Here is a 24,911-nt window from a genome sequence, read left to right as displayed (position 1 = left end):
AGTTCTGGACTCCTCCACCCCAGGGAAAAGCCTTTGTCTATTTACCTATCCATGCCCGTCATGATTTTCTCAACCTCTGAAGTCATCCCTCAGCCTCAGTTGCTCCAGGGAAAACCACTCCAGCCTAATCACCCTCTCCCAAGAGCTCCAACTCCTGACAGGATCTCTGTAGTTCTTTTATGAACCTTTTCAAGTTTCACAACATCCTCCCTGTAGCAGAGAGACCAGAATGGAATGCAGAATTCCAAAAGTGGCCTAACAAATGCCCTGCATAGCCACAACTCCTATACTCCATGCACTGGCCAATAAAGGAAAGCATACTAAATGCTGCCTTCACTATCCTATCTACCTGTTACTCCACTTTCAAGGAACTTTGAACCTGCATTCCAAGGTCTCTTTGTTCAGCAACACTCCCCAGGATCTTTCCACTAAGTGTAGAAGTCCTGCCCTGATTTACTTTCCCAAAATTCGCTGTCAGAATGTGCTGCAAATATTCAATTTCCACTTTCTTTTGTTTCAGATCTTTTGTTCCCGCTGTTCTTCCCAATCAGCACCATTACCTTGGTATGGACACATGAAGCCAGTCCGTGTCTGTGCACACTGTTACACATTTCACCTGAGTCCCTGCTACTCCAGTACATCTACGTGTTAACCTGAAGCCCAAGACCAGTGAGTGTCCACAGACATGCAAGGAGACAAGTAGAACAAGCCCATGGTAATGATTGATGTTGGGAATTTGATTCCTATGAACAAAGGATAACCATCTTCACAATTACCATGACCGCACAAAATCCAAAAGTCCCTCGTTCAGCTCTAGTCCTATTTCAATATATTAACTCTGATATGAATGCAAATCTATAAAGAACAACCATTTATTGTGTATTATTTATGCATCACCATCCGATGGAAAAGATGTACTTGGTAACTCAAGTTTGTTTTAATGATAGCTGCATCCATGATTCCTTCAGATTGGATAAAGGTAATCAGCAATGTTTTTGTATGGTTTTACAGTAGGGGTTATCAGAGATTTTAAATTTTGTAATTTTTACTAATGTAATTTGCTTCTGTAAATTGCTCATAAGGATATAGGGAATTGAAATACATGTAATATGTGAACAGTATCAAATCTGAGAAACAGGGGTAAAATTTGAAGGTTCCAGGGCACATTTGATACTTTTATACTGCAGCCTGTAATACTGATGGACAATCATCTGGATAGACCAGTTTATTGCCATTCTACTGAAGAAATCTGAACTGCTCAACTCTAGTAAACTGCTTTAGAATTATGTACTACAAAAGCTGGTACTTGGAGAACACAAATGTTGATACTCCAAAAAATACTTGTGTGCGACTCTTCAGGATTAATATCATGGAACAAAAAATCAGTTTGATGTCTGAGGAAGTGGCCCCAACATATTGGTTCTAATTGTAGGAAGCAGTGTTGAAGCTTATGTTGGTTATTGACACCATTGCACAAAGTTATTGCTGCTCTTATGGAATTTCATAAATTTCAGTAACCTAGTTTTGGAAATTAATGGAATGCTAAGTTTTTTGACTCCTAGCATCTGCTTATTGAAGTCACAAGGAAATGGTAGAGGGTTTGAACTCCTTTTGCTCATAATTTCACTTGGAATTGGTTTGTGCATAGTTCAGGAAATATGGTATTTTTTTTTGTTTATCACTAAATGTATTTGTTTCCAGTAAAATACCCATAACCAACTCATAATTTAAGCCTCTGGTGAAATAATTATCACTTTTTTTTTGTCAAGTATAGTTTCTTCAATGTTTTAATTGATAGTTGGGGAATGGTATTACATTCTATTTATGATTAGTTGCAAACATAACAAAGATCTTGGGTTACACATTGTCATGGTTTATGAGCTAGTTAGCAGTATTTTTGAAAGCTTGCCCATTTTCTAAAGTGAAATAGAGGCTGAATCTGTCTCAAACCTTAAGTTTAGAAATCTGTGAACACATTGCTGAACAACATTTTTCCCTAGCTTATAGTCTTCAATGAGGTTTCGGATCATTGACTCATCTAATATTTATGACCAATCTAATGTGTCCTCCTGTACCATGTAGCAAAAAGCCAAACCATGCTGTATTAACATTGGAATTATATTTGCAGCACATGGATGTTTCTTGAAGTACAGATTGTGGCTTTTGTTTGATACTCTGTCGTGTATGCTGATGTTTATTTTACAGAAAAATGCACTTTCATACAAATGACAAAATGGATATTCTGCATGAAAAGTCCATGGAAATTCTGCGCATAAATCCTTGGAAGCTATCACTTGGGAGTCCTTCAGATAATGAGAATTTACTAAATTGCAATTCAATGTTCTCACAAAACAAATTTTAAGTTAACTTAAAGCTATGATTGGCATGTAATCTTCAGACTTCTTTTGAAGCCAAACACATTCCCCATTGTCTTGTCTAGATTTCTTACTTAGTCCAATTGGAGCAGGTCTTGAATTAAAATGTCAAGTTTTAGAAAAGAAGGTAATGAAATTTCCTATCATCTTCTGAAAAATGTCAGCTCTGAGACGGTGTAATCTGTTGGTTGAGGGTACCCCCTATTGTTTACCTCCCTTCAATGTCACTGATCTTTGCACTTCAGTTTGGAGATGACTATATTTGCGGTTACCTTGGCTGATCATCTTCTGAATAATTACTAAGTTATACTGTTATGTATCTTAAATATAATATCTTGCACAATAAACTGAATGGGTTACAAGAGAATGTATTCATTCCATTAGAGTTCTAAATCCAGGAACATTTTAGTCTCTGCTCCATGTTGACTTGGTTATGAAGGTAGCTGCTTCTAGGGTAAACTCTCCACTCCTTCAGTATGTGATTGACTACTTACTGTAATTATTCAAGTGTTTGGGAAATAGCCTCCACTTTGTGAGAAGGAAAAAAATATTCATTGCCACTTCTACAAATATTGATATCCCTTCCTTTTGGTCCATTGCTTCCCCAGTCTAATAAATTCACTATGGGATTACTTCAAATGGGAGTATTATATTCCCTCCCTTAAAATATGCACAAATATGTACAGCCATGTCTCTCATGACACAAGTCTGGCTAATATATTAAAATTTCAATGATCCAAATGGAAAACCATCCAGTGGTCTACAGACTGAGGAATTATCAATTTTCAAAAGGTAAACTGTGGTGACTGGCACTGCAACCAAAACCTACACTATAATTGAAGAAACTGAACATATCAATTGATGGACCATTTTAATATTTAATTCTGCTCACTTAAAAGAATTTTTAGCTTGTCATTTGCCTCTACTTTTTCTGTTAACTAGAACTCCTGAATCGTCAGTGATTTAAAATAAAAATGCAAAGTGACCTTCAGGGTGCTTCATTTTTGTTTTTATTTTAGATTTATTAGTGACATAAAGTATAGAACTTACTCTTGAATTTGTGAGAGTTAGGGATGGTAGGACATAAATAGTCATAGTCATACAGCACTGAAACAGACCCAAGCTGACTGTAGTCCCAAACTAAACCATGAACAGTTTTTTTTCAACAAAAAGGTAAAATTTGCCTCTGGTTTTTTTTGACTGCCAGAAGTGAACTATATAACTTGATACAAACCACACTCTTCCATTCTATCCCAATAAGTGGTGCACTTACATTGGAACAATCTCTGTTGTTATGTTTTTAAATGAGACTGAAAAGGTTTAATTGAAACATGGTAACCATCAATGAAGCAGAAGAGGATCCTGCTCCTTCTGTTTGGAGAGGCACCCATTTTGTATAATACATACTCCAGTGCATACTTACTGCCTGATTTACTCCATTTCAGTCTAAATAACCTTGCTATTGCTTTCAATGCAAAACTATATTGCAAGGTATATTTTCCATAATGCTTTAATCCCACAATGTCCCTAGGTTCCACTGTTGCCTTTGTGCTACACTTTTTGTTCTTGCTGCCCAGAATAACTTTAATCCAGGCAATAAATTATCTTTTTGGGTAGCTGGATTTATCCTTTTAAATGGTCATGAAATTAATTTCTCCATGTTGAAAAAATGAAAATGCAGATGTCCTGTTAGTGGCACTACTTAGCCCTTTGCCAATGCATTGCAAGTAGGAATTTGACAACACAATACAACAGGTTCTTTGTGATCCTGATCCTATTTATTCTTGAATAAATAAATCTCCTGCTTTTGAGCCTGACATCAAGCCACATGCCGTATGTGCTCCTTCAGAATCTGGCTTGTATTCCCTCGAAGGGCAAACTGCTCAAGCTGATAAATATGAAAAGGATTCAAAACAGAGGAACTATTTCCTCTGGTAGGGATTTTTAAAAAATGATTATCTTAAAATAAGAACTAGGTCAAGTAAAATCTGGTGGTCTTTCAGAACAATGGAAACCCACCATTTGACAATGTTTTATGGAGAAAACTGATGTCAAAATTGGCTTGATAATGTGCCTATAATTTGGGCATTGTAATATAATGAAGGGGGCTATGCAAATGTTAACTGTTGTCCAGCCTAGTAAGAACCTCTACTGTACTTCCCTGAGATTCTGTTCTGGCTTCTTTCTTTTCCACACGTATACTCCCTCTTTGTGACATGTATAGGCAGCTCGGGTTTCCGCTGACACCAATATTTACCTCTCTGCCGTCATGTTTACTTTAATGCTTTTCAACCATCACACTAAGATCAAGTCCTGCCTGGACAAGAATTTCCTTCAATATCGATCAGGTGAGACCAAGCTCATTGAGTCTCAGCCTAAACTATATCCCCTTGAAACCTGAAAACACCATCCAGTCACCATTAAGATAGCATGCATGGGGATTCTAGATGGAGGTGACCCAGTAGGGCTACCCTGCTGAGCTCTGCATTAGAACCCAGACAAAATGATTAGATTAGATACCCTACAGTGTGGAAACAGGTCCTTCGGCCCAACAAGTCCACACCAACCCTCCGAAGAGTAACCCAGCCAGACCCATTTCCCTCTGACTAATGCACCTAACACTACGGGCAATTTAGCATAGCCAAGTCACGTAACCTGCACATCTTTGGACTGTGGGAGGAAACCGGAGCACCCAGAGGAAACCCACACAGACACTAGGAGACCGTGCAAACTCCACATAGACAGTCACCCGAGGCTGGAATTGAACCCAGGTCCCTGGCACTGTGAGGCAGCAGTGCTAACCACTGAGCCACCATGTCACCGTATCGGTGCACTTGCCCTCCCTTTATTACCCAATGTGGTGGAAATAGCTTTTTTTTTGACCCCAAGAATTGTTCAGTGTCACTTTAAAACAGTTAGGAAATGACCAAAGGGAAGAGAGTGTGAGGATTGTAACCAGCAGAGACACCCCCCGCAACAGCAGACACATCTTTGGCCACAGCATTGGTCTCTGCGATCACCACAGGGGACTTACCTATAGAGCAGAGCCTGGTCTCTGAGTTTGTGAAACTCCAAGAGAAGATTGACTCATTGATGGAGGAGACCTGGGCCAGGCTCAAACCCATCTCTGTCATGCTGCAGAAGCATGAGCAGCCGATGCAACGTCTTGGGCAGTGTGTTGGAGGTGGAACAATGGGCCGTGGCTTCTGAGACCACAGCGAAATCCTTGGCAGGTCGGGTCCAGACTTTGGAACAGTGGCCACGGGCCTTGGAGAAGCAGGTTGGCAACCTCAAATAGAGGTCAGCAGAAGAACATCCAGCTGGTGGGGCTTCCTGAACAGGAGGAATAAGGCCAGCTGGACAGCTTCTTGGAGCAACGGCTCCTGGAGTTTCTAAAGCTAGAAGTCTGGGCAGGCTGGGTGCGGGTTGAATGAGCTCACCGGGTTGCAGTGCACAGGCAATCTGAGCAACACCCCCGCCCAGTCGTAGTGTGACTCCAGTGTTATAGAGATAAACAAATGATGCTGGAGGCCTCTAGAGCACTGGGGAAGGATAAACAGGCTCTGATATACAAAAGATCACAAATTATGATTTTCCAAGATTTTTCTCAGGTTGTGATTCATAAGAGGACTGCCTTTGAGGTAAAAAGGCGGCTGAGGGACTTGAATATTCAGTATTCCGTAAGATATTCAGCAATGTTACGTTTCAGCCACGGAGGGTCTGCATTTACTTTTGACTCAGCGGAAAAGGCAAAGGGCTCCATGGATGCTTTAAAATAGACTGACTGGCTTGAATAATATGGACAATTATGTTTATTTTGTTTTTCTCTGTAATTTGCCTTGTTTACCTGATTGTCGGGGGGCTTTTTAAAAAATATATATGGGAAGATCATGTTTCTTTCTTCTCTCTCTTTCTTCCCTCCTGTCATCCTTTTGTTCTTGTTTTTCCTTATAATTTCCTTTTGTTGTTCTTTTCTGGTATGGTATGGGATGGGGTGGGCGTTTGGGGGAGGTTATATATGTCTGTTCTACCAGGAGTGCCAAGGATTACAGTATGCAGGGGACGGGTTGAGTGTCCACTTTAACTTTCTTGTTATAAGAAGTATGTATTTTTTCTCACTTTGTGTTGTCTGGGGAGGGGCATGGCTTCAGCTAGAAGGAGCTTAAAAATGTGTTGCGGGAAAAGCGCAGCAGGTCAGGCAGCATCCAAGGAGCAGGAGAATCGACGTTTCGGGCATAAGCCCTTCTTCAGGAATGAGGAGGGTGTGCCAAGCAGGCTAAGATAAAAGGTAGGGAGGAGGGACTTGGGGTTGGGAATGCGATAGGTGGAAGGAGGTTAAGATGAGGGTGATAGGCCGGAGAGGGGGTGGGGGAGGAGAGATCGGGAAGATGATTGCAGGTCAAGAAAGCAGTGCTGAGTCAGAGGGTTGGGACTGAGATAAGGTGGGGAGAGGGGAAATGAGGAAGCTGGAGAAATCTGTATTCATCCCTTGTGGTTGGAGGGTTCCTAGGCGGAAGATGAGGCACTCTTCCTCCAAGCATCGTGTTGCCATGGTCTGGCGATGGAGGAGGCCAAGGACCTGCATGTCCTTGGCAGAGTGGGAGAGGGAGTTAAAGTGTTCAGCCACGGGGCGGTTGGGTTGGTTGGTGTGGGTGTCCCAGCAGTGTTCTCTGAAACATTCCACAAGTCGGCGGCCTGTCTCCTCAATGTAGAGGAGGCCACATCGGGTGCAGCGGATGCAGTAAATAATGTGTGTGGAGGTGCAGGTGAATTTGTGATGGATATGGAAGGATCCCTTGGGGCCTTGGAGGGAAGTGAGGGGGGAGGTGTGGGCGCAAGTTTTGCATTTCTTGCGGTTGCAGGGGAAGGTGCCAGGAGTGGAGGTTGGTTTGGTGATTAATTGATTTGTTTGTTCCCAGGGTATAAAATTAATTTTATGAAGTTGGAGGCCATGCCTGTGGGGGGGCCTTACTAGAATATCCGATCTTTGGGATGGAACCCATTTCCCTTTCAGGTGGTCACAGGAAGGTTTCCTGTATTTAGGTATTTTTATCACCCCGGCCTTTGATCAATTATATAAAGCTAACTTTGTGCAGTTGCTAGAGTAAATAAGGCAGGATCTTTGGGGCTGGGAGGATCTTCCGGTATCTGCGTTGGGTAGAATAGCTCTGGTTAAAACAAGTGTTCCTTCTCGCTTATTATATCCCATGCGAACGCTCCCTTTGCTGCCAAGGCAAGCATATCAGAGGCTTAACAGCTGGCTTGAATCTTTCATCTGGAATCATAGGTGGCCTCTTATTAAATTGGGTAAATTGCGGCTTCCACAGGAGATGGGAGGTTTGGAGTTCCCAGACTTTAAGAAATATTAATTGAGTTCCTTACTATCCTATGTGGCTGGCTAGGCCTGCCAGGATCCGTGGTCAAGGTGGTTGGATATTGAGGCCTCTCAGGCAAAATGCCCCCTCATCAATTTATTGTTTGTGGACCATTGCAGAAACCTCACTGTCCTTAACACAGTTAAAGTGGGGAGAATGATGCAGTTATGGTGAGGGCAACTTGCATAAAACATCCCCTTTCACTCCCACAGTGTGAAGGTTAGGATTCTGGTTGGGGTTGATGGATTCTGGCTTTAAGTTCCAGGACTTGAGAGGAATCTCCTGTTTGGGAGATGTATTTAATGGGGAGGTCATGATGTCTTTCCAGCAGCTGAGTCAGATATATGACCTATCTAGGAAGAGCAGCAGCTAAGGTAAGACTGTTTGTTTTAAAAGTACTTACCGGTAGCGGGCAGCGGTGTTTTTTTTCACTCTCTTCACAGAAAGAGCGGGAGCAGCAGGGGGAAGTGACGACGACCAGAGAGGCAGCCGAGACCCGGAAGCAGGTAGTGCGTAAGCTTACCTGGGTAGGTTTGTTTCCCCTTTAAAAGTGTGCAGCTGAAGAACCCGAGGCACTACGGAGGTAGTGCCTCCCACCCGCCCTCCTCCTCTAACCTAATAATAAGATACGTTGTGGTAAGGAGGTAAGTGCTGAATTTTGCTTGTTGTATTCTTTAGACCCAGTTTTTTGTTTAAAATAAAGGTTAGCTTTAGAGGGATGGCAGTGAAGGCAGTGCAATGTTCCTCCTGCAACATGTATGAGGTGAGGGATGCCATGGACGTCCCTGCTGATTACACTTGCAGGAAGTGCACCCATCTCCAGCTCCTCCAAGACCGTGTTAGGGAACTGGAGCTGGAGTTGGATGAACTTCGGATCATTCGGGAGGCAGAGGGGGTCATAGATCGGAGCTATAGGGAAGTAGTAACTCCAAAGATGGCAGATAGATGGGTGACAGTGAGGGGGACTGGGAGGAAGCAGCCAGTGCAGGGACCCCCTGTGGTCGTTCCCCTCAAGAACAAGTATACCGTTTTGGATACTTGTGGGGGGGACGACTTACCAGGGGTAAGTAACGGGGCTCAGGCCTCTGGCACGGAGCCTGTCCCCGCTACTCAGAAGGGAAGGGTGGAGAAGAGCAGAGCAATAATAATTGGGGACTCGATAGTTCGGGGCACAGATAGGCGGTTTTGTGGGAACGAGAGAGACTCACGTTTGGTATGTTGCCTCCCAGGTGCAAGGGTACGTGATGTCTCTGATCGTGTTTTCCGGGTCCTTAAGGGGGAGGGGGAGCAGCCTGAAGTCGTGGTCCATATTGGCACCAATGACATAGGTAGGAGGAGGGCTGAGGATGTTAGACAGGCTTTTAGGGAGCTAGGTTGGAAGCTCAGAGTTAGAACGAACAGAGTTGTTGTCTCTGGTTTGTTACCCGTGCCACGTGATAGAGAGTCGAGGAATAGGGAGACAGAAGAGTTAAATGCGTGGCTACAGGGATGGTGCAGGAGGGAGGGATTTCGGTACTTGGATAACTGGGGTTCTTTCAGGGGAAGGTGGGACCTCTATAAACAGGATGGTCTGCACCTGAACCTGAGGGGCACCAGTATCCTTGGGGGGAGGTTTGCTAGTGCTCTTGGGGGGGGGGTTTAAACTAACTCTGCAGGGGCATGGGAACCCAGACTGTAGCTTTAGGGTGCAGGACCTGGAGTGTAGGGAGGTTAGGAATATGGCATCAATCTTAAAGGAGGGTGCCTGTAAACAGAAGAGTGGCTTGAAGTGTGTGTACTTTAATGCCAGAAGTATACGAAATAAGGTAGGTGAACTCGCAGCGTGGGTTGGTACCTGGGACTTCGATGTTGTGGCTATTACGGAGACATGGCTAGATCAGGGACAGGATTGGCTGTTGCAGGTTCCAGGGTTTAAATGTTTTAGTAGGGTCAGAGGTGGGGGCAAAAGAGGGGGGTGTGTGGCTTTGCTTGTCAAAGATAGTACTACAGCGGTGGAAAGGAAGATGGACGAAGATTTGCCATCTGAGGTAGTTTGGGTTGAGGTTAGGAATAGGAGAGGTGAGGTCACCCTGTTAGGAGTCTTTTACAGGCCTCCTAATAGTCCTAGAATCGTTGAAGAAAGGATTGCGAAGATGATTCAGGAGAAGAGTGACAGTAATAGGGTGATTGTTATGGGAGACTTTAACTTTCCTGATATTGATTGGGAAAGCTATAGCTCAAGTTCGTTAGATGGGTCAGTGTTTGTGCAATGTGTGCAGGAGAGTTTCCTGACACAATATGTAGATAAGCCAACAAGAGGTGAGGCCATACTGGATTTGGTTCTGGGTAACGAACCAGGCCAGGTATTAGAACTAGAGGTAGGTGAGCACTTTGGGGACAGTGACCACAATTCGGTGATTTTTACTCTAGTGATGGAGAGGGATAAGTGTGTACTACAGGGCAAGAGTTATAGCTGGGGGCAGGGAAATTATGATGCGTTGAGGCATGACTTAGGATGTGTGGATTGGAAAAGTAGATTCCAAGGCAAGAGCATAATTGATATGTGGAACTTGTTCAAGGAGCAACTATTGAGTGTCCTTGATAAGTACGTACCTATCAGGCAGGGAGGAAAGGGTCGTGTGAGGGAGCCGTGGTTTAATAAGGAGTTGGAATCCCTTGTTAAATGGAAGAGGGCGGCCTTTGTAAAGATGAGGCGTGAAGGTTCAATAGGGGCAATTGAGAGTTATAAGGTAGCCCGGAAGGACCTGAAGAGAGAGCTAAGAGCAGCAAGGAGGGGACATGAAAGGTCCTTAGTTGGTAGGATTAGGGAAAACCCTAAGGCTTTCTATAGGTATGTTAGGAATAAAAGAATGACTAGGGAAGGAATAGGTCCAATCAAGGATAGTAATGGGAAGTTGCGTGTGGAGGCTGAAGAGATTGGGGAGGCGCTGAATGAATACTTTTCGTCAGTATTCACTCAGGAACAGGACATTGTTGTCGATATAAATACTGAGGCATGAATAAGTAGAATGGATGGCTTTGAGATATGTAGAGAAGAGGTGTTGGAAATTCTGGCAAGGGTGAAAATAGATAAGTCCCCTGGGCCTGATGGCATTTATCCTAGGATTCTCTGGGAAGCAAGGGAGGAGATTGCAGAGCCATTGGCCTTGATTTTTGTGTCCACTTTGTCGACAGGAGTAGTGCCAGAGGACTGGAGGCTAGCAAACGTGGTTCCCTTGTTCAAGAAGGGGAGTAGGGATAATCCTAGTAACTATAGGCCAGTGAGTCTCACTTCTGTTGTGGGCAAAGTCTTAGAGAGAATTGTAAGGGATAGGATTTATGTACATCTGGATAAGAATGATGTGATCAAGGATAGTCAGCATGGTTTTGTGAAGGGCAGGTCGTGCCTCACAAACCTTATTAAATTCTTTGAGAAGGTGACTAAGGAGGTAGATGAGGGGAAAGCGGTAGATGTGGTATATATGGATTTTAGTAAGGCGTTTGATAAGGTCCCCCATGGTAGGCTACTGCAGAAAATAGAGATATGGCATTGAGGGTGAGTTGGAGGTTTGGATTAGGAATTGGCTCTCTGGAAGAAGACAGAGGGTAGTAGTTGATGGCAAAGGTTCATCTTGGAGTGCCGTCACTAGCGGTGTTCCGCAAGGATCTGTTTTGGGACCATTGCTGTTTGTCATTTTTATAAATGACCTGGAGGAAGGGTTAGAAGGTTGGGTGAGCAAGTTTGCGGATGATACGAAAGTCGGAGGAGTTGTAGACAGTGAGGAAGGATATGGCAGGTTACAGCGGGATATAGAGAAGCTGCAGAGCTGGGCAGAAAGGTGGCAAATGGAGTTCAATGTAGCTAAGTGTGAAGTGGTTCACTTTGGTAAGAGTAATAAAAAGATGGATTACTGGGCTAATGGTAGACTACTTGGTAGTGTGGAAGAGCAGAGGGATCTTGGTGTCCATGTACACAGATCTCTGAAAGTTGCCACCCAGGTAAATAGTGCAGTGAAGAAGGCATATGGCGTACTGGCTTTTATTGGTAGAGGAATTGAGTTCCGGAGTCCTGAGGTCATGCTGCAGTTGTATAAGACTCTGGTGCGGCCGCATCTGGAATATTGTGTGCAGTTTTGGTCGCCATACTATAGGAAGGATGTGGAGGCACTGGAACGGGTGCAGAGGAAGTTTACCAGGATGTTGCCTGGTATGGTAGGAAAATCCTATGAGGAAAGGCTGAGGCACTTGGGGTTGTTTTCATTGGAGAAAAGAAGGTTTAGGGGTGATTTGATAGAGGTGTACAAGATGATTAGGGGGTTAGATCGGGTTGACAGTGAGAATCTTTTTCCACGTATGGAGTCAGCTATTACAAGGGGGCATAGCTTTAAATTAAGGGGGGGGTAGATATAGGACTGATGTTAGGGGTAGGTTCTTCACTCAGCGAGTCGTAAGTTCATGGAATGCCCTGCCAGTAGCAGTAGTGGACTCTCCCTCTTTATGGGTATTTAAGCGGGCATTGGATAGGTATATGGAGGATAGTGGGTTAGTGTAGGTCAGGTGGGCTTTGATCGGCGCAACATCGAGGGCTGAAGGGCCTGTACTGCGCTGTATTCTTCTAATCTCTTTTGTTACTTTCAGGTTAGGGATTCTATACAGAAAAAGACTACATTGATGGTTAGTCACTATAAGTCGGATACAGAGAAGAGAGTACTCCGATCTATGGGTACTCACTCAGTCAGTACCCTTCATCAATTGTTAAGAAGTAATGTTTCAAAGAACATTGAATGGCTGTGCAGAACCAGGACTTGGGAATTAGGGGTGGAAATCTAGTCAGAGGTGTGGGAGGATATTTGGGAAAACGTAAGGAAGATTTTGATTTGTAACAGGATGCAGGGTGTGCAACTGAAGATACGCTACAGGGCTCATCTGGCATCGGAGCAGCTTGTGAAATCTAAGACAGGAGCATCACCAATGTAAAACAGATGTTGGTACTCTTACTCATTGCTTGTGGCCACGCAAAAGGTTTGTAGGTGTTGGGATGCGATTGCATGTGATTGGAAGAGGTTTTGGGAACTGAGGTTAAGTTGGATCCGGTGCCCCTCCTCTTGGGTCTTCTAAATCTCCCCTCTTTGGATGCACATTGGAAGAAATTGTTTAATATTCTTTTTTTCAGTGTGAGGAAGAACATTCTGACGCCCACATCACTGGCATCGTTAGCCACCCTGAAAGGCTTCATGTGTGGCTAATACTGGAGCAGTAGTTAACACAATTTTCAGGTTGTCAAATGCCTTCTGACAGTCCGCTGTCCACTGAAACGTCCTGACCTTTTTTAACAATTCGGTGAGTGGAGCAGCCACACTGCTAAAGTTTGGCACAAGCTTTTGGGAAAATTCACTCAACCCCAGGAACCGTAGTACTGGTTTTTTCATCGGTGTGGAAAATTTTTGTTTTCGTAACATGTGGGGTTGTTTGTCCATGTCCAACAACTGGTCCAGGAAGATGACTTAGGCTTTGGCAACATCACTTCTAGCTTGGTTTACCACCAAGCCTGACTTGTGAAGTCGATCGAACAAGTCCAACAAACGCTGTAAATGTTCCTTCCCTGAGTGACTAAAAATCACCAGGTCATCAATATACACCAGACAGTTGGATAAACCAGCAATGACCTTATTAGTCAGTCTCTGAAATGTGGCTGGAGCATTTTTCATACCAAATGCCATGATTTTGAACTGACATCTTCCATTTGGTGGTGTTACGAAAGCCAAAATCACCTTTGCTCTTTGACAGAGTTACTTGCTAGTAACCTTTGAGTAAGTCTAACTTAGAAATGTAAGTTACTTGTCACACTTTTTCAACATAGTCATTGGATATGCACCAGTCTTTGTAACTGCATTGACTTTACGATAATCCACACATAACCTTTGGGTACAATCTGTCGTTAGCACCATGACTATTGGTGAGCTCCAGTCACTGTAACTCACTTCAATAGACCACCTTGGCTATGCGCTCTGTCTCCTTCTGACCCTGTGCCAACTTTAAAAGGTTATGCCTATAAGCTTGTTGCTTAATCGGAACAGCATCTCCAATCTCTACATCATGTACAATCAGGTTCGTACTTCCCAGTTTATTTCCGCATATCTCCCCATGTGATAGTAATAAGTCTTTCAGGTCATTTTAATTTTCTTGTGGAAGGTAACTCAGTAATTTATCCCAATTTTTGACAACTTCCTCACTGTCCAATTTGATTTGAGGAATGTCCAATTCAGAATCCTCTGAATCTGGTTCTTCCCTCTGTACTGTCATCATTAACACCTTCTCCTCTTGCTTTCCTTCCCGATCAAAATCCCTCTACAGCATATTCACATGACACGCTCTGTGAGATCTCTTCCTGTCTGGGGTCCTTATCAAGTAGTTCACCTCACTCAATTTCCTTTATTTGATAAGGTCCACTACGCCTTGCTTTTAAAGGCTCACCTGTTATTAGAAGTAACACCAATGCCTTATCCCCAATTTATTTTCAGATTAGATTAGTTTAATTGCAAATTTGTGATTTCTCATCTGCTTCCAGTTTCATTGTATGCTGTGATACTTTTGAATGCTGTCTAGCCATCTCTCCAGCTCTATTTAATTGGTCTGTAAAATGTAAGATATAGTCGGAATGGGTGGTCTCTTAAATCTGACTTTTTGATTTCTCCTTAATTTTAAAGGTCCTCTTACATCATGTCCCAAAATTAATTGAAATGGACTGAATTTGGTCGATTCACTCAGTGCATCTGTGATCGCAAAAAAGAGATACTTACAGGTTGAAGTTAGAATTGGAGCAAGCGAGCGCGAGAGAGATTCCACACAGCTCACCGTTGAACTCCCAACCAGTTCTGGACTGAACTGCTCAGCTACAGAGCTGACCACTCCCCTTTCCTTATACAAGTCACTTTGAAAACATGACCACTTTAGCCTGAGGTCTCATCTGTTTAATTATAAACAAAAAGGCCTTTCAATACCCTTTAATCTCTTTACCAAACCAGTCTAATTGGCACTGGGAGCATTTACGACCCCTCTGAAAAGCACCAAGGACACAGTATCCTAGAGAAAAGGAACAGCTTTTAGAAAGAAGGAACCAGCTTTGTGACAGCACTAACACATGGTGTATTTTCAAAACTTACCTTTGACTCCTCTAGCCATAGGTGACAGTTTGGAATTTGCCCGTTTGCTTCATTCACAAATCATGCCTCCAAAAACTTCTTGTACACTTTAAATATACTTATCCAGATTGTCAGCCACGTTCGGAGAAAATTTTATTTGAAAATGTTCTCTATTTTCAACCTCCCATCCAACAGAACACATTTCCTGTATTATTCAATCTCTGCACTTTTGGCCCTATCCTCATGTCTACTTTTTCTCACTTTGCTCTAACTATCACTGGTACTGGTTTCCTATTCAATTGTGCTAACTCATCTGAAACACTTCTTCATGGTGGCCTTGTCCCTCCTACATCTCAACTCAGTTTTACAAACTTCAGTATTTCATTTTTAAATGTGCCATATTTGGATAATGTAGTGGGGTACTGCACCATAAGTTGAGCTCTATTGCCAGAGTCATATGAAACTTTCGAAGTTAAGATAAACACAGTACCTCAATTTACCTGACTTTCAGACAAAAATTGAAAGAAAGTTGACCAGATCTGTACTCAGTAAGAATTACTATTATTTTAAATATTAGACTATAACAAGATATAAACCATCATACAACTGCAAATGCTCTAATCATTTTATAAATACATGCACAATAGGGAAACAGATTATTCGTGGAAGTAGAAAAATGTTTTAAGTTCTGACATTCAGCAATGATCTCAGCAAACCAATTACACTGACAAGTTTTCTGACTCTAACATTGAGAGGATTCTTGGGGAAACTCAGCAGGTCTGGCAGCATCTGTGGAAAGAAAGCAGAGTTAATGCTCCAAATCTGGTGACTCTTCAGCAATTCTGAAGACGACTCACCTGATTCACATTGTTAACTCTGCTTTCTTCCCATAGATGCTGCCAGTCCTGTCGAGTTTCACCAGCAATTTCTATTTTTGTTTCTGATCTCAGCAACTGGAGTTCTTTTTTATTTATTTGAAATAATGCTTCTTGAAACTATCTATCTCCTTGGTGTTCAGATGTCATTCCTTCTGGAAGTTTCCAGAGCTGAGAACCAATCAGCTTCACTTGCGAACAATTGACAGTGGCTCTAGATTCCTGCAATATGTAGGCAAAGGGTTCACAACAGGTACTGAACAGCTTGCAGTGAAATGATGCAGCCACCCTAGTAAACCTTTGTCTTCTCAAAACAAAATTCTGTCTCCTTGCACTCCACAAATTTTAAAGACACATCCTTTCAAACTAATGCTTTTAAAATTAGTGAACAAATTTCCAAGCATATTCTAAGTTTGTGAGAGGATTTGTAGCTCGGGTGCTCGTTGTTGTGGTTCTATTCGCCGAGCTGGGAATTTGTGTTGCAGACGTTTCGTCCCCTGTCTCGGTGACATCCTCAGTGCTTGGGAGTCTCCTGTGAAACGCTTCTGTGATGTTTCCTCTGGCACTACAAATTCCAAGCATATATCACGTCTTCAATCTGAATTTCAGTAGATAGCTTATTTGTTGAAAGTATAATCTTCAAAAGTAGTACAGATTCTAAGCTCTCATCTATTTACAGAACTTACTTTTGTATTTGGATACAATTGGAATTTCTTAGTCAAATGAAAAGAACTTCTTGGAAAATCTGATGCTTATTTTTGGTTGATGGTCAAAGTAGACAAAACAATCTTTTAAGCATCTCTAAAGTTGGATGATGTAACCATGAGGATGATCCACACTTCCAAAGGAGGTCCACAGTTGCTATCTTTGATCAGAGCAGAGAGATAGTTGGGTGAAGTATTTTTCTGTGAACATAGCATGGATAACCACCTTTGGATAGCTGCCACAGTATTTCAAAAGACAGGGAAGACCCAAGGCTGGACCAATATTAGTGGAGTCTGGTCCCTTTACCCTAGCCACAACACAAAGCATGGGGCTTCTGTCTGAAATGCAACAAAATCAGTGTTTTAAGGAAGGAATGAAAGAAAAATCAGATCTATGTTAAATTGAGCAGTGAACCAGAAGCGGTTGATAAAAAAAAAAGCAATGGTTTCTAAAGAAGTGTCCTGAACTGCTCTTTCCTAATCTGAGGCAAATAACTGAGAAAATGATAAAAGGGAGTAATACAAACAACATCAGAGTTGCCAACAATACAGTGGTGTGGCTAATACTGTCCAGGCTGTTCATCTATAACACACATTTCCTTAAGGTGAATTTGCTATATCACGATTGACAAATTGGGAATACTTTCTAAAAGCATGAACTTTTAAAACGTGTATTGGTTATAATGCGATACTGGCTCCATTAGTTTAATTGATGCTGCTATTATGTGATTTTCTTGTAACACAGGATTACACGAGAACAGAACTCCCACGTTATAGCAGAACTGACTGTACATATAGCTTACCACATACCATTGAGAATTGTGTTTAAAAAATATTCTACTTACATTCTATTCACACCAGAAAGCAAGGGAACTATTTCTGCAGCATGAGAATTTGACCGCCAAAAAAACCCCTCAATTTCAGTTGTAGGGGTATTTTGGACCAATTATCTTTATTGTAGATTACAACTGCATTTATTCATACAATGTAAACATCAGTACATCTGCATTTTTCAGTTTGTTCCAACTGGTAAAAGCTAAATGTGACTTAAAAACAAGTTTACAGTATGCATTAACATCACCTGGCTGGCCAACGAATTAAAGAATACAGTATTCTGGGATTAGATTGCGAGTACCTCTTGAAATGATCAATGTTTAACAATATTACAGTAATGAGGTCAAAACTCAAATACAAACCAACTTTCCTGCCCCTTCTTCCCACTCAATCAGTGAGCAGGCAATGCTGAGGACGACTAACATTGTACCACCATAGAGAGAAAACATTGCTATGAATATTGCAGTCGGCAGGAAAGTGATCATATTCATCATTGACTTTAAATAACACTTTTGTGATCTTTGCCATGAATTTAAAACTTTCCCAACATTAATTCAATTTTCTTATATGCAAATTTCTGTCATTCAGCAATGATCTCAGCAAACCAATTACACTGATGTGTTTCCAGATGGGGAAGCTGAAAGTAAAAAACATGGACTGCCCTATACACTTTAATCATTTTATAAAAGAGTGGAGAGAGATTGGGACTTTGTAGTACATTGAAACATTAACTTTATAAAAAATCTATTAAGTGATTTTCAGAGAAATGTGGCATTAAAATCATTAGGATTAGAGGTTCTTCAACATTACTTATGAATTTATGCTGTTTCAAAACCCAGTTCTCATCTTGTTCACCAAGGTGACAACTTCACTAGATCAACTTCACTAGATTTATTCCAGGGCAACCGAAATCTATAAAAGTGAAAGTTCACATTAATGCTAATATTTCTTAGATCTCCACTTGTAAGAACTTCATCAGTGCAGCATGTGGAGAAGCAAGAAAGCATTGACAAGATTTTATTTTTCCACTGCAGATGCTGTACTTAAAGTTGCTGACAGCTTCAGTTATAATGATGGTCAATACTGGCAGTTTCACCATTACTACTGTAAAATTTGGATCAGATTGCTCACTTGATAGTCATTTTTAATCAGTAAATGACACTGGATTCTCATCTGATTGGCATTTCATATTTACTGGCATGTGTTAGCCTAACATGAGTTTTGTAGCCTATTATATTAAATGTATTTGTTCCCTGATAGATTGCCAAACAGAGATGCTCAGATCAAACTGCAAAGCACCAGCATTCATACAGAACTATAAATAGAAAGCAGGAATTATCAGCAGTGCTTCACCCAGAAGCCCACTGAAGATGTTACCTAGTGGGGTGACGAAACGTCTGGAAATGAACCTCCCAGCTCAGTGAGCAAACCTACATCCAGAACCTCAACCTGAGCTACCAATCTTCTCAAAACTCGCATTTTGCCATTGTAGGAAAAAAATCTAAATTAATTTCATTGCCCATTATAAATACTTGACGTTTTGTTGATGGCAACCGTCATTGGGCTCACAATTAACAATTTTTCACAAATTTCAGTTGAAAATTACAATTGAAAATATGTTTAGAGCTTAATGTTTGACTGCTTACTTGACTGCTTTATAGGACAGGAGAAAGTGAGGACTGCAGATGCTGGAGATCAGAGCTGAAAAATGTGTTACTGGAAAAGCGCAGCAGGTCAGGCAGCATCCAAGAAGCTCAAATGTTCAAATAGAAGTTCAAACAGAAGCTCTGTCTCTGAAACTTGACAGTACTCATCTAGAAAACATTTCACTAACAGCAATCTTTGTGAAGATATCTATTTCATGCTGGCTAATTCTAGAAGTACTTAAGAGGTGGAAGAGACTACCTCAGTCCAGGTTAAAAAAAACACGGTCACAGTAGTAGAGTATTGCAAAACAGTTCTGGATATGCTATTGTAGATATTACAGCTATGGAAAGGGTTTAGTGAAGATTTCCTAGAATAATGAAACTAATAATGGGAGAATATATTTAGAATGCTTCACTGCAAGTGGCTATTAAATCAGATAACATACCTGAAAAGGAACTTAAAGGCTTTAAACTTATTCTGAAGAGATTAAATGAAAATAGGCTTAAAGTACATAATCCCAGTTGAAGCACTAGCAATACCTCAAGTATGTTGTACCTTAACCTAGACTGTCACCTCTACAGCCAGATGCTATGATGTATTATTGTCCCAACAGTAGGTCTGCATCCATGGCTCTATACTCCCCCATAGTAAGCATCAGCCTCTCAGTCAGAAGAATTGTGAAGCTAAGCTATTCTCCTAATAACAAAGGTCTATGCATATCAGGCTGGTGCAGAGGAGGTGAGGCCTTTGTGGATGGGAGGCAAGGTCTCGCATTTTGAGGCCCAGTGCCAGCTGGAGGCTCATTGCTGGCACAGACTTGGGTGAAAAGGAGAGTTATTCAAGTACTTTTATCCCCCTTTTTATTCTTATGCTGGACTTTTTTTTATTCTTTCAATTTTGTACCAAATACCTAAATATCTGTATCTTGTAGCTAAGATGGCGTTATTAGCTGTAACATTGCCAAACTTTTCACTGCACTCATTTGAGTGCACATGATGATAAAGCTAATTCTAATGACACACTACGTTGTAAGAGGTGTATTAAATATCCACAGAGTCCACTGTAGAACAGTTGATGTGGCACTAAAATCAAGTGTACCAAAATATTTGTTTAAAAAAGTCAAATGCCTTGATATACCATAAACTGTGTATGATTAATGTTCCAAGTAAGTGTCGTCAATGTCTTGTGTTTTAAATCCACTACTGAATCTTCTAAAACGAAGGCTGAGTGGGCACCATTTGTAGGAAACAATCGTTCTGCCCACCGAGGCACTCTGCCTGTCTTGGTTAACAGTCGTCGGGACATCACTTTGTCAGGAGTTACCTCACAGTGGATGACATCGTCTGTCAAGACATACTTGCTGGTGGGAGAGGAAACATTAAAAGTCGTGTCATATAGAGGAAACTGCAGTTTTCTTCAAAAATTGCCACAAAATACTTTTACCTTTCAACATTCAAAATAATCACTTGCATTCGAGGAATAATGATTCCACCAGACAAGAAGCTGGTTGCAATTGAATAAAAATAACTGGATTCATTGAATCAGAGCTGTACAGCATGGAAATAGACCCTTTAGTCCAACTTATCCATGCCGACCAGACATCCAAATAAATCTAGTCCCATTTGGCCCATACCCCTCTAAACCGTTCCTATTCATATACCCATCCAGCTGCCTTTTAAAAATGTTGTAATTTTGTACCAGCTTCCACCACTTCTTTTGGCAGCTCATTCCATACATGCACCACTCTCTGTGCGAAAAAGTTGTCCTTTAGGTCCCTTTTCTATCTCATTTAAACCTATGCCCTCTAGTTTTGGACTTCGCTACCCTGGGAAAACACATTGGCTATTTACTCCAAGGTCCTCATGATTTTATAAACTTCCATATAGTCACCCTTCAGCATCCGATGCTCCAGGGACAATAGCCCCAGTCGACTCAGCCTCTCCTTTTAGCTCAGGCCCTCAAAATTGAGAACATCCTCGTTAATCTTTTCTAAACCCTTTCAAGTTTCACAACATCCTTCCTCCAGGAGGGAGACCAGATTTGAACACAGTATTCCAATAGTGGCCTAACGAATGCCATGTACAGCTCCAGCATGACCTCAACCCCTATACTCAATGTGCTGGCCAATAAAGACAAGCATACCAAATGCCTTCTTTCTCCATTCTGTCTACCTACGATTCTACTTTCATGGAACTATGAACCTGCACCCCAAGGTCTCTTTGTTCAGCAACAGGCCCCATGACTTTACCATTAAGTATATAAGTCCTGCCCTGATTTGCTTTTCCAAAATACAGCAGCTCACGTTTATCCAAATTAAACTCCATTCGCCACTTCCTGATTCACTGCCCATTTCATAAATTGTGAAAAATAGTACAGAATAACTTTTAAATTTCCTCACATGAAAAATTAAATTTCAAAGATGATCAATTCTCAGATGCTTGAGACAATACAACTCAAGCTGCTATTTACTGAAAATGCTACACATGGAGTGTCCACTACATAATTAAATATTTTGCCACTTCATGCACAGTATGTCCTGCCCCATCCAAAAAAGCATGTCTAACCACAAGCTTAGAAAGACATTCTACCACATTGACAGCATGTACAGATTGTTGTCATATGTTTGGTATGAGGGTGAAGAGCATGCGCACACTTCTCATTTCCAACCTAAACCACTGATTAGTCATAAGACAAAAACAGTCACATTCACAAGCCTCAGCTGTTGATATAGAGTTTCTCCACTGAAGTCCTCTGTTTTGCGTGTAAATAGTAACACAAGAAACTGGATTCCTCATGGGCTCAAGATAAAACTTCAGAGGAACAGAGAGGAGATTTAGCACCTCCCACCCTCTCTTCTCTAACCCACGTGAACCAAACTTTTACTTCTGGCAAATAAAGCCAAACTAAAGCCTAAATGTCTTACTAGAAATTCCTGAAACAAGTGCTCTTTATTTCTTTGGTCACAACCAGGGAGGACGTGAGAGATACCCATGATATTTGGCCAGCCCATAGTCTCCATGAAGTTTCTTCAGGCTTGCACCCTAGGGAGGATACTCCATTTTTAATGAATACAGTTAAATACACAGGCACAATCCTGCACCAATATGATCTTTTTTCCCCCATTTCTCACACAGACTATCCCATTGCCTCAGAGGTGGCCAATTTGTATCAAAATAGTTCAGTGCTGTCATTGCAAGTACAAAAAGAGTTTTGATAAATATTTCACTTCAATCAAGATCATTACAGCCAAAGCCATTTAATTCAATTGGTTGAAGCAGACTAAAATTTCTCTTTCAAAGACTAAGAGGAGGCAACCAACTTCCTAAATTAGCCCGTGTTCTCACAATGTGAACATATTCACAAAACACAAACACTCACCTGTACGGATTTGGATAACGCTGCCAAAATCCAGCAAATACTTGGTCCCATGAATTCTTCAGGTCATTTAGACCTAGAAAATACTTCACCATTGTTCCCAGAAGACAGGAATTAACCAACAAAAATGGAAATTTTGCCTTAGTTGCATTGACAGAGATGATTACTCCTTTACGATAATTATCTAGATTGTTTTAAAACAGTCAACCACAAGGTTACTGTCACAGTGCTATGTAAATTCAGCCATATTCTCTCAATTCTAGTCAATATGTCACTACCTTCTGCCTGTTAGTTCATGCCACTTTATCCCTGCCTGACACTGCATATCTCCCAAGACTTCTCCCTCCACAGAATCTGTCTCCCAGACTTCCAAGCCATCCCTCAGAGTGAATTGAGAATAGAAGCAAGGTTTACCATTTACCTATTCTCCCAAACCTAATGACCTCCCGTCCGTATCCCTGTACACGTCCCGTGTCCCCTGTCCCCCGTCCCGTGTCCGTGTCTCCTGTTTCATGTCCCCTGTCGCCCGTCCTGTGTCCGTGTCCCCTGTCCCTGTCGCCTGTCCCGTGTCCTCTGTCCCGTGTCCCCTGTCCCCCGTCCCGTGTCCCCGTCCCGTGTCCTCGGTCCGTGTCCCGTACCCCCTGTCCCCGTCCCGTGTACTCTGTCCATGTCCCGTGCCCCCTGTCCCCCGTCCCGTGTCCCCGTCCCGTGTCCTCGGTCCGTGTCCCGTACCCCCTGTCCCCGTCCCGTGTACTCTGTCCATGTCCCGTGCCCCCTGTCCCCGTCCCGTGTCCGTGCCCCCTGTCCTCATCTCCCTTCCATGTCCCTGTCCTGGGGCCGGGGCCTCCCTGCCTTGGTCCCCGGTCCCTTGTCCCTTGTCCCTGGTCCCCAGTCCCTGTTCCTGGTCCCCGGTCCCTTGTCCCTGGTCCCCGCTCTGTGTCCCGGTCCCTGGTCCCTTGTCCCTTGACCCTGGTCCCCGGTCCCTTGTCCATGATCTCCGGTCCGTGTCCCCGGTCCGTGTCCCCATCCCCGGTCCGTGTCCCCGTCCAAGGTCCGTGTCCCCGGTCCGTGTCCCCAGTCCGTGTCCCCGGTCCCGATCCATGTCCCTGTCCGTGTCCTCGTCCCCGGTCCGTGTCCCTGTCCCTGTCCGCGGTCTGTGTCCCCGGTCCGTGTCCTCGTCCCCAGTCCGTGTCCCCGTCCCCGGTCGGTGTCCCTGTCCGTGTCCCGTGTCCCCGTCCCCGGTCCCCGATCCATGTCCCGGTCCCTGGTCCCTTGTCCCTGGTCCCTGGTCCGTGTCCCCGGTCCCGATCCGTGTCCCTGTCCGTGTCCCGTGTCCCCATCCCCGGTCGCTTGTCCATGGCCCCCGGTCCGTGTCCCGGTCCCTGGTCCCTTGTCCGTGTCCCCGTCCCCGGTCCGTGTCCACGGTCAGTGTCCCCGTGTCCGGTCCGTGTCCACGGTCAGTGTCCCCGTGTCCGGTCCGTGTCCCCGTCCCCGGTCCGTTTCCCCGTCCCTGTCCCCGTCCCCGTCCCCATCCCCGGTCTGTGTCCCTTGTCGCTGGTCCCTGGTCCCTGGTAGGTGTCCCTGTCCCGGGTCTGTGTCCATGGTCCCCGGTCCCAGTCCCCGTCTCCGGTCCGTGTCCCGGTCCCCGGTCTCCAGTCCCCGGTCCGTGTCCCGGTCCCAGTCCCCGTCTCCGGTCCGTGTCCCGGTCCCGGTCCACGGTCCACGGTCCATGTCCTGGTCCCCTGTCCCTGTCCCCTGTCCCCTGTCCCCGGTCCATGTCCGTGTCCCTGTCCCCTGTCCCCTGTCCCCTGTCCTCTGTCCCTGGTCCCTGTCCCTGTCCCTGTCCGTGGTCCCTGTCCCCGGTCCGTGTCCCCAGTCCCTGTCCCTGTCCCTGTCCCCTGTTCCCTGTCCCCTGTCCCCTGTCCTCTGTCGCCGGTCCGTGTCCCTGTCCCTGGTCCCTGTCCCTGGTCCCTGTCCCCGGTCCCTGTCCCCGGTCCCTGTCCCTGTCCCTGTCCGTGGTCCCTGTCCCCGGTCCGTGTCCCCGGTCCGTGTCCCCGGTCCCTGTCCTTGTCCCCTGTCCTCTGTCCCTGTCACTGTCCCCTGTCACTGTCCCCGGTCCCTGTCCCCTGTCCCCTGTCCTGGTCCCTGTCAGGTTTCACCTTCAAACTCCCGCAGCTCCTGGAGCCAACAGCGGCGGCCGGCCCCAGTCACTTCTGGATTAGTGGTGCTGGAAGAGCACAGCAGTTCAGGCAGCATCCAAGTAGCTTCGAAATCGATGTTTCGGGCAAAAGCCCTTCATCAGGAATAAAGGCAGTGAGCCTGAAGCGTGGAGAGATGCTCCTTGAGCTTATCTCTCCATGCTTCAGGCTCACTGCCATTATTCCTGATGAAGGGCTTTTGCCCGAAACGTCGATTTCGCTGCTCCTCAGATGCTGTGCTGTTCCAGCACCACTAATCCAGAAAGTGGATTCCAACATCTGCAGTCATTGTTTTTATCTCAGTCACTTCCGGGTCAGAGGGCAAGATATCGCAAATGCGCTGCGTTGCCATGGCGCCCGTTAGTGTTTATTTACTGAGTTTTCACAGAGAGAGGGGAATGGGATAG

The 24,911-nt window shown here is 43.7% G+C and overlaps 1 protein-coding gene across 1 annotated transcript in view; it reads left to right on the top strand.

Annotated features, from left to right (window-relative positions):
• LOC140492279 (lateral signaling target protein 2 homolog) overlaps positions 1-3,360 on the top strand; it is a 52,363-nt gene extending 49,003 nt beyond the window's left edge. Inside the window, exon 13 of the mRNA XM_072591234.1 lies at positions 521-3,360. Coding sequence (XP_072447335.1) covers positions 521-652 — 132 coding nt within the window. The 3' untranslated portion in view covers positions 653-3,360. The remainder of the gene's footprint in view (positions 1-520) is intronic.
• The last annotated feature ends 21,551 nt before the right edge of the window (positions 3,361-24,911 follow it).

Source organism: Chiloscyllium punctatum, chromosome 20 (assembly GCF_047496795.1).
Source record: "Chiloscyllium punctatum isolate Juve2018m chromosome 20, sChiPun1.3, whole genome shotgun sequence".
In the NCBI taxonomy this organism is placed as follows: domain Eukaryota; kingdom Metazoa; phylum Chordata; class Chondrichthyes; order Orectolobiformes; family Hemiscylliidae; genus Chiloscyllium; species Chiloscyllium punctatum.
Note: the sequence above shows the minus strand (reverse complement) of the source record. Positions and strands in the feature narration are given on the sequence as shown.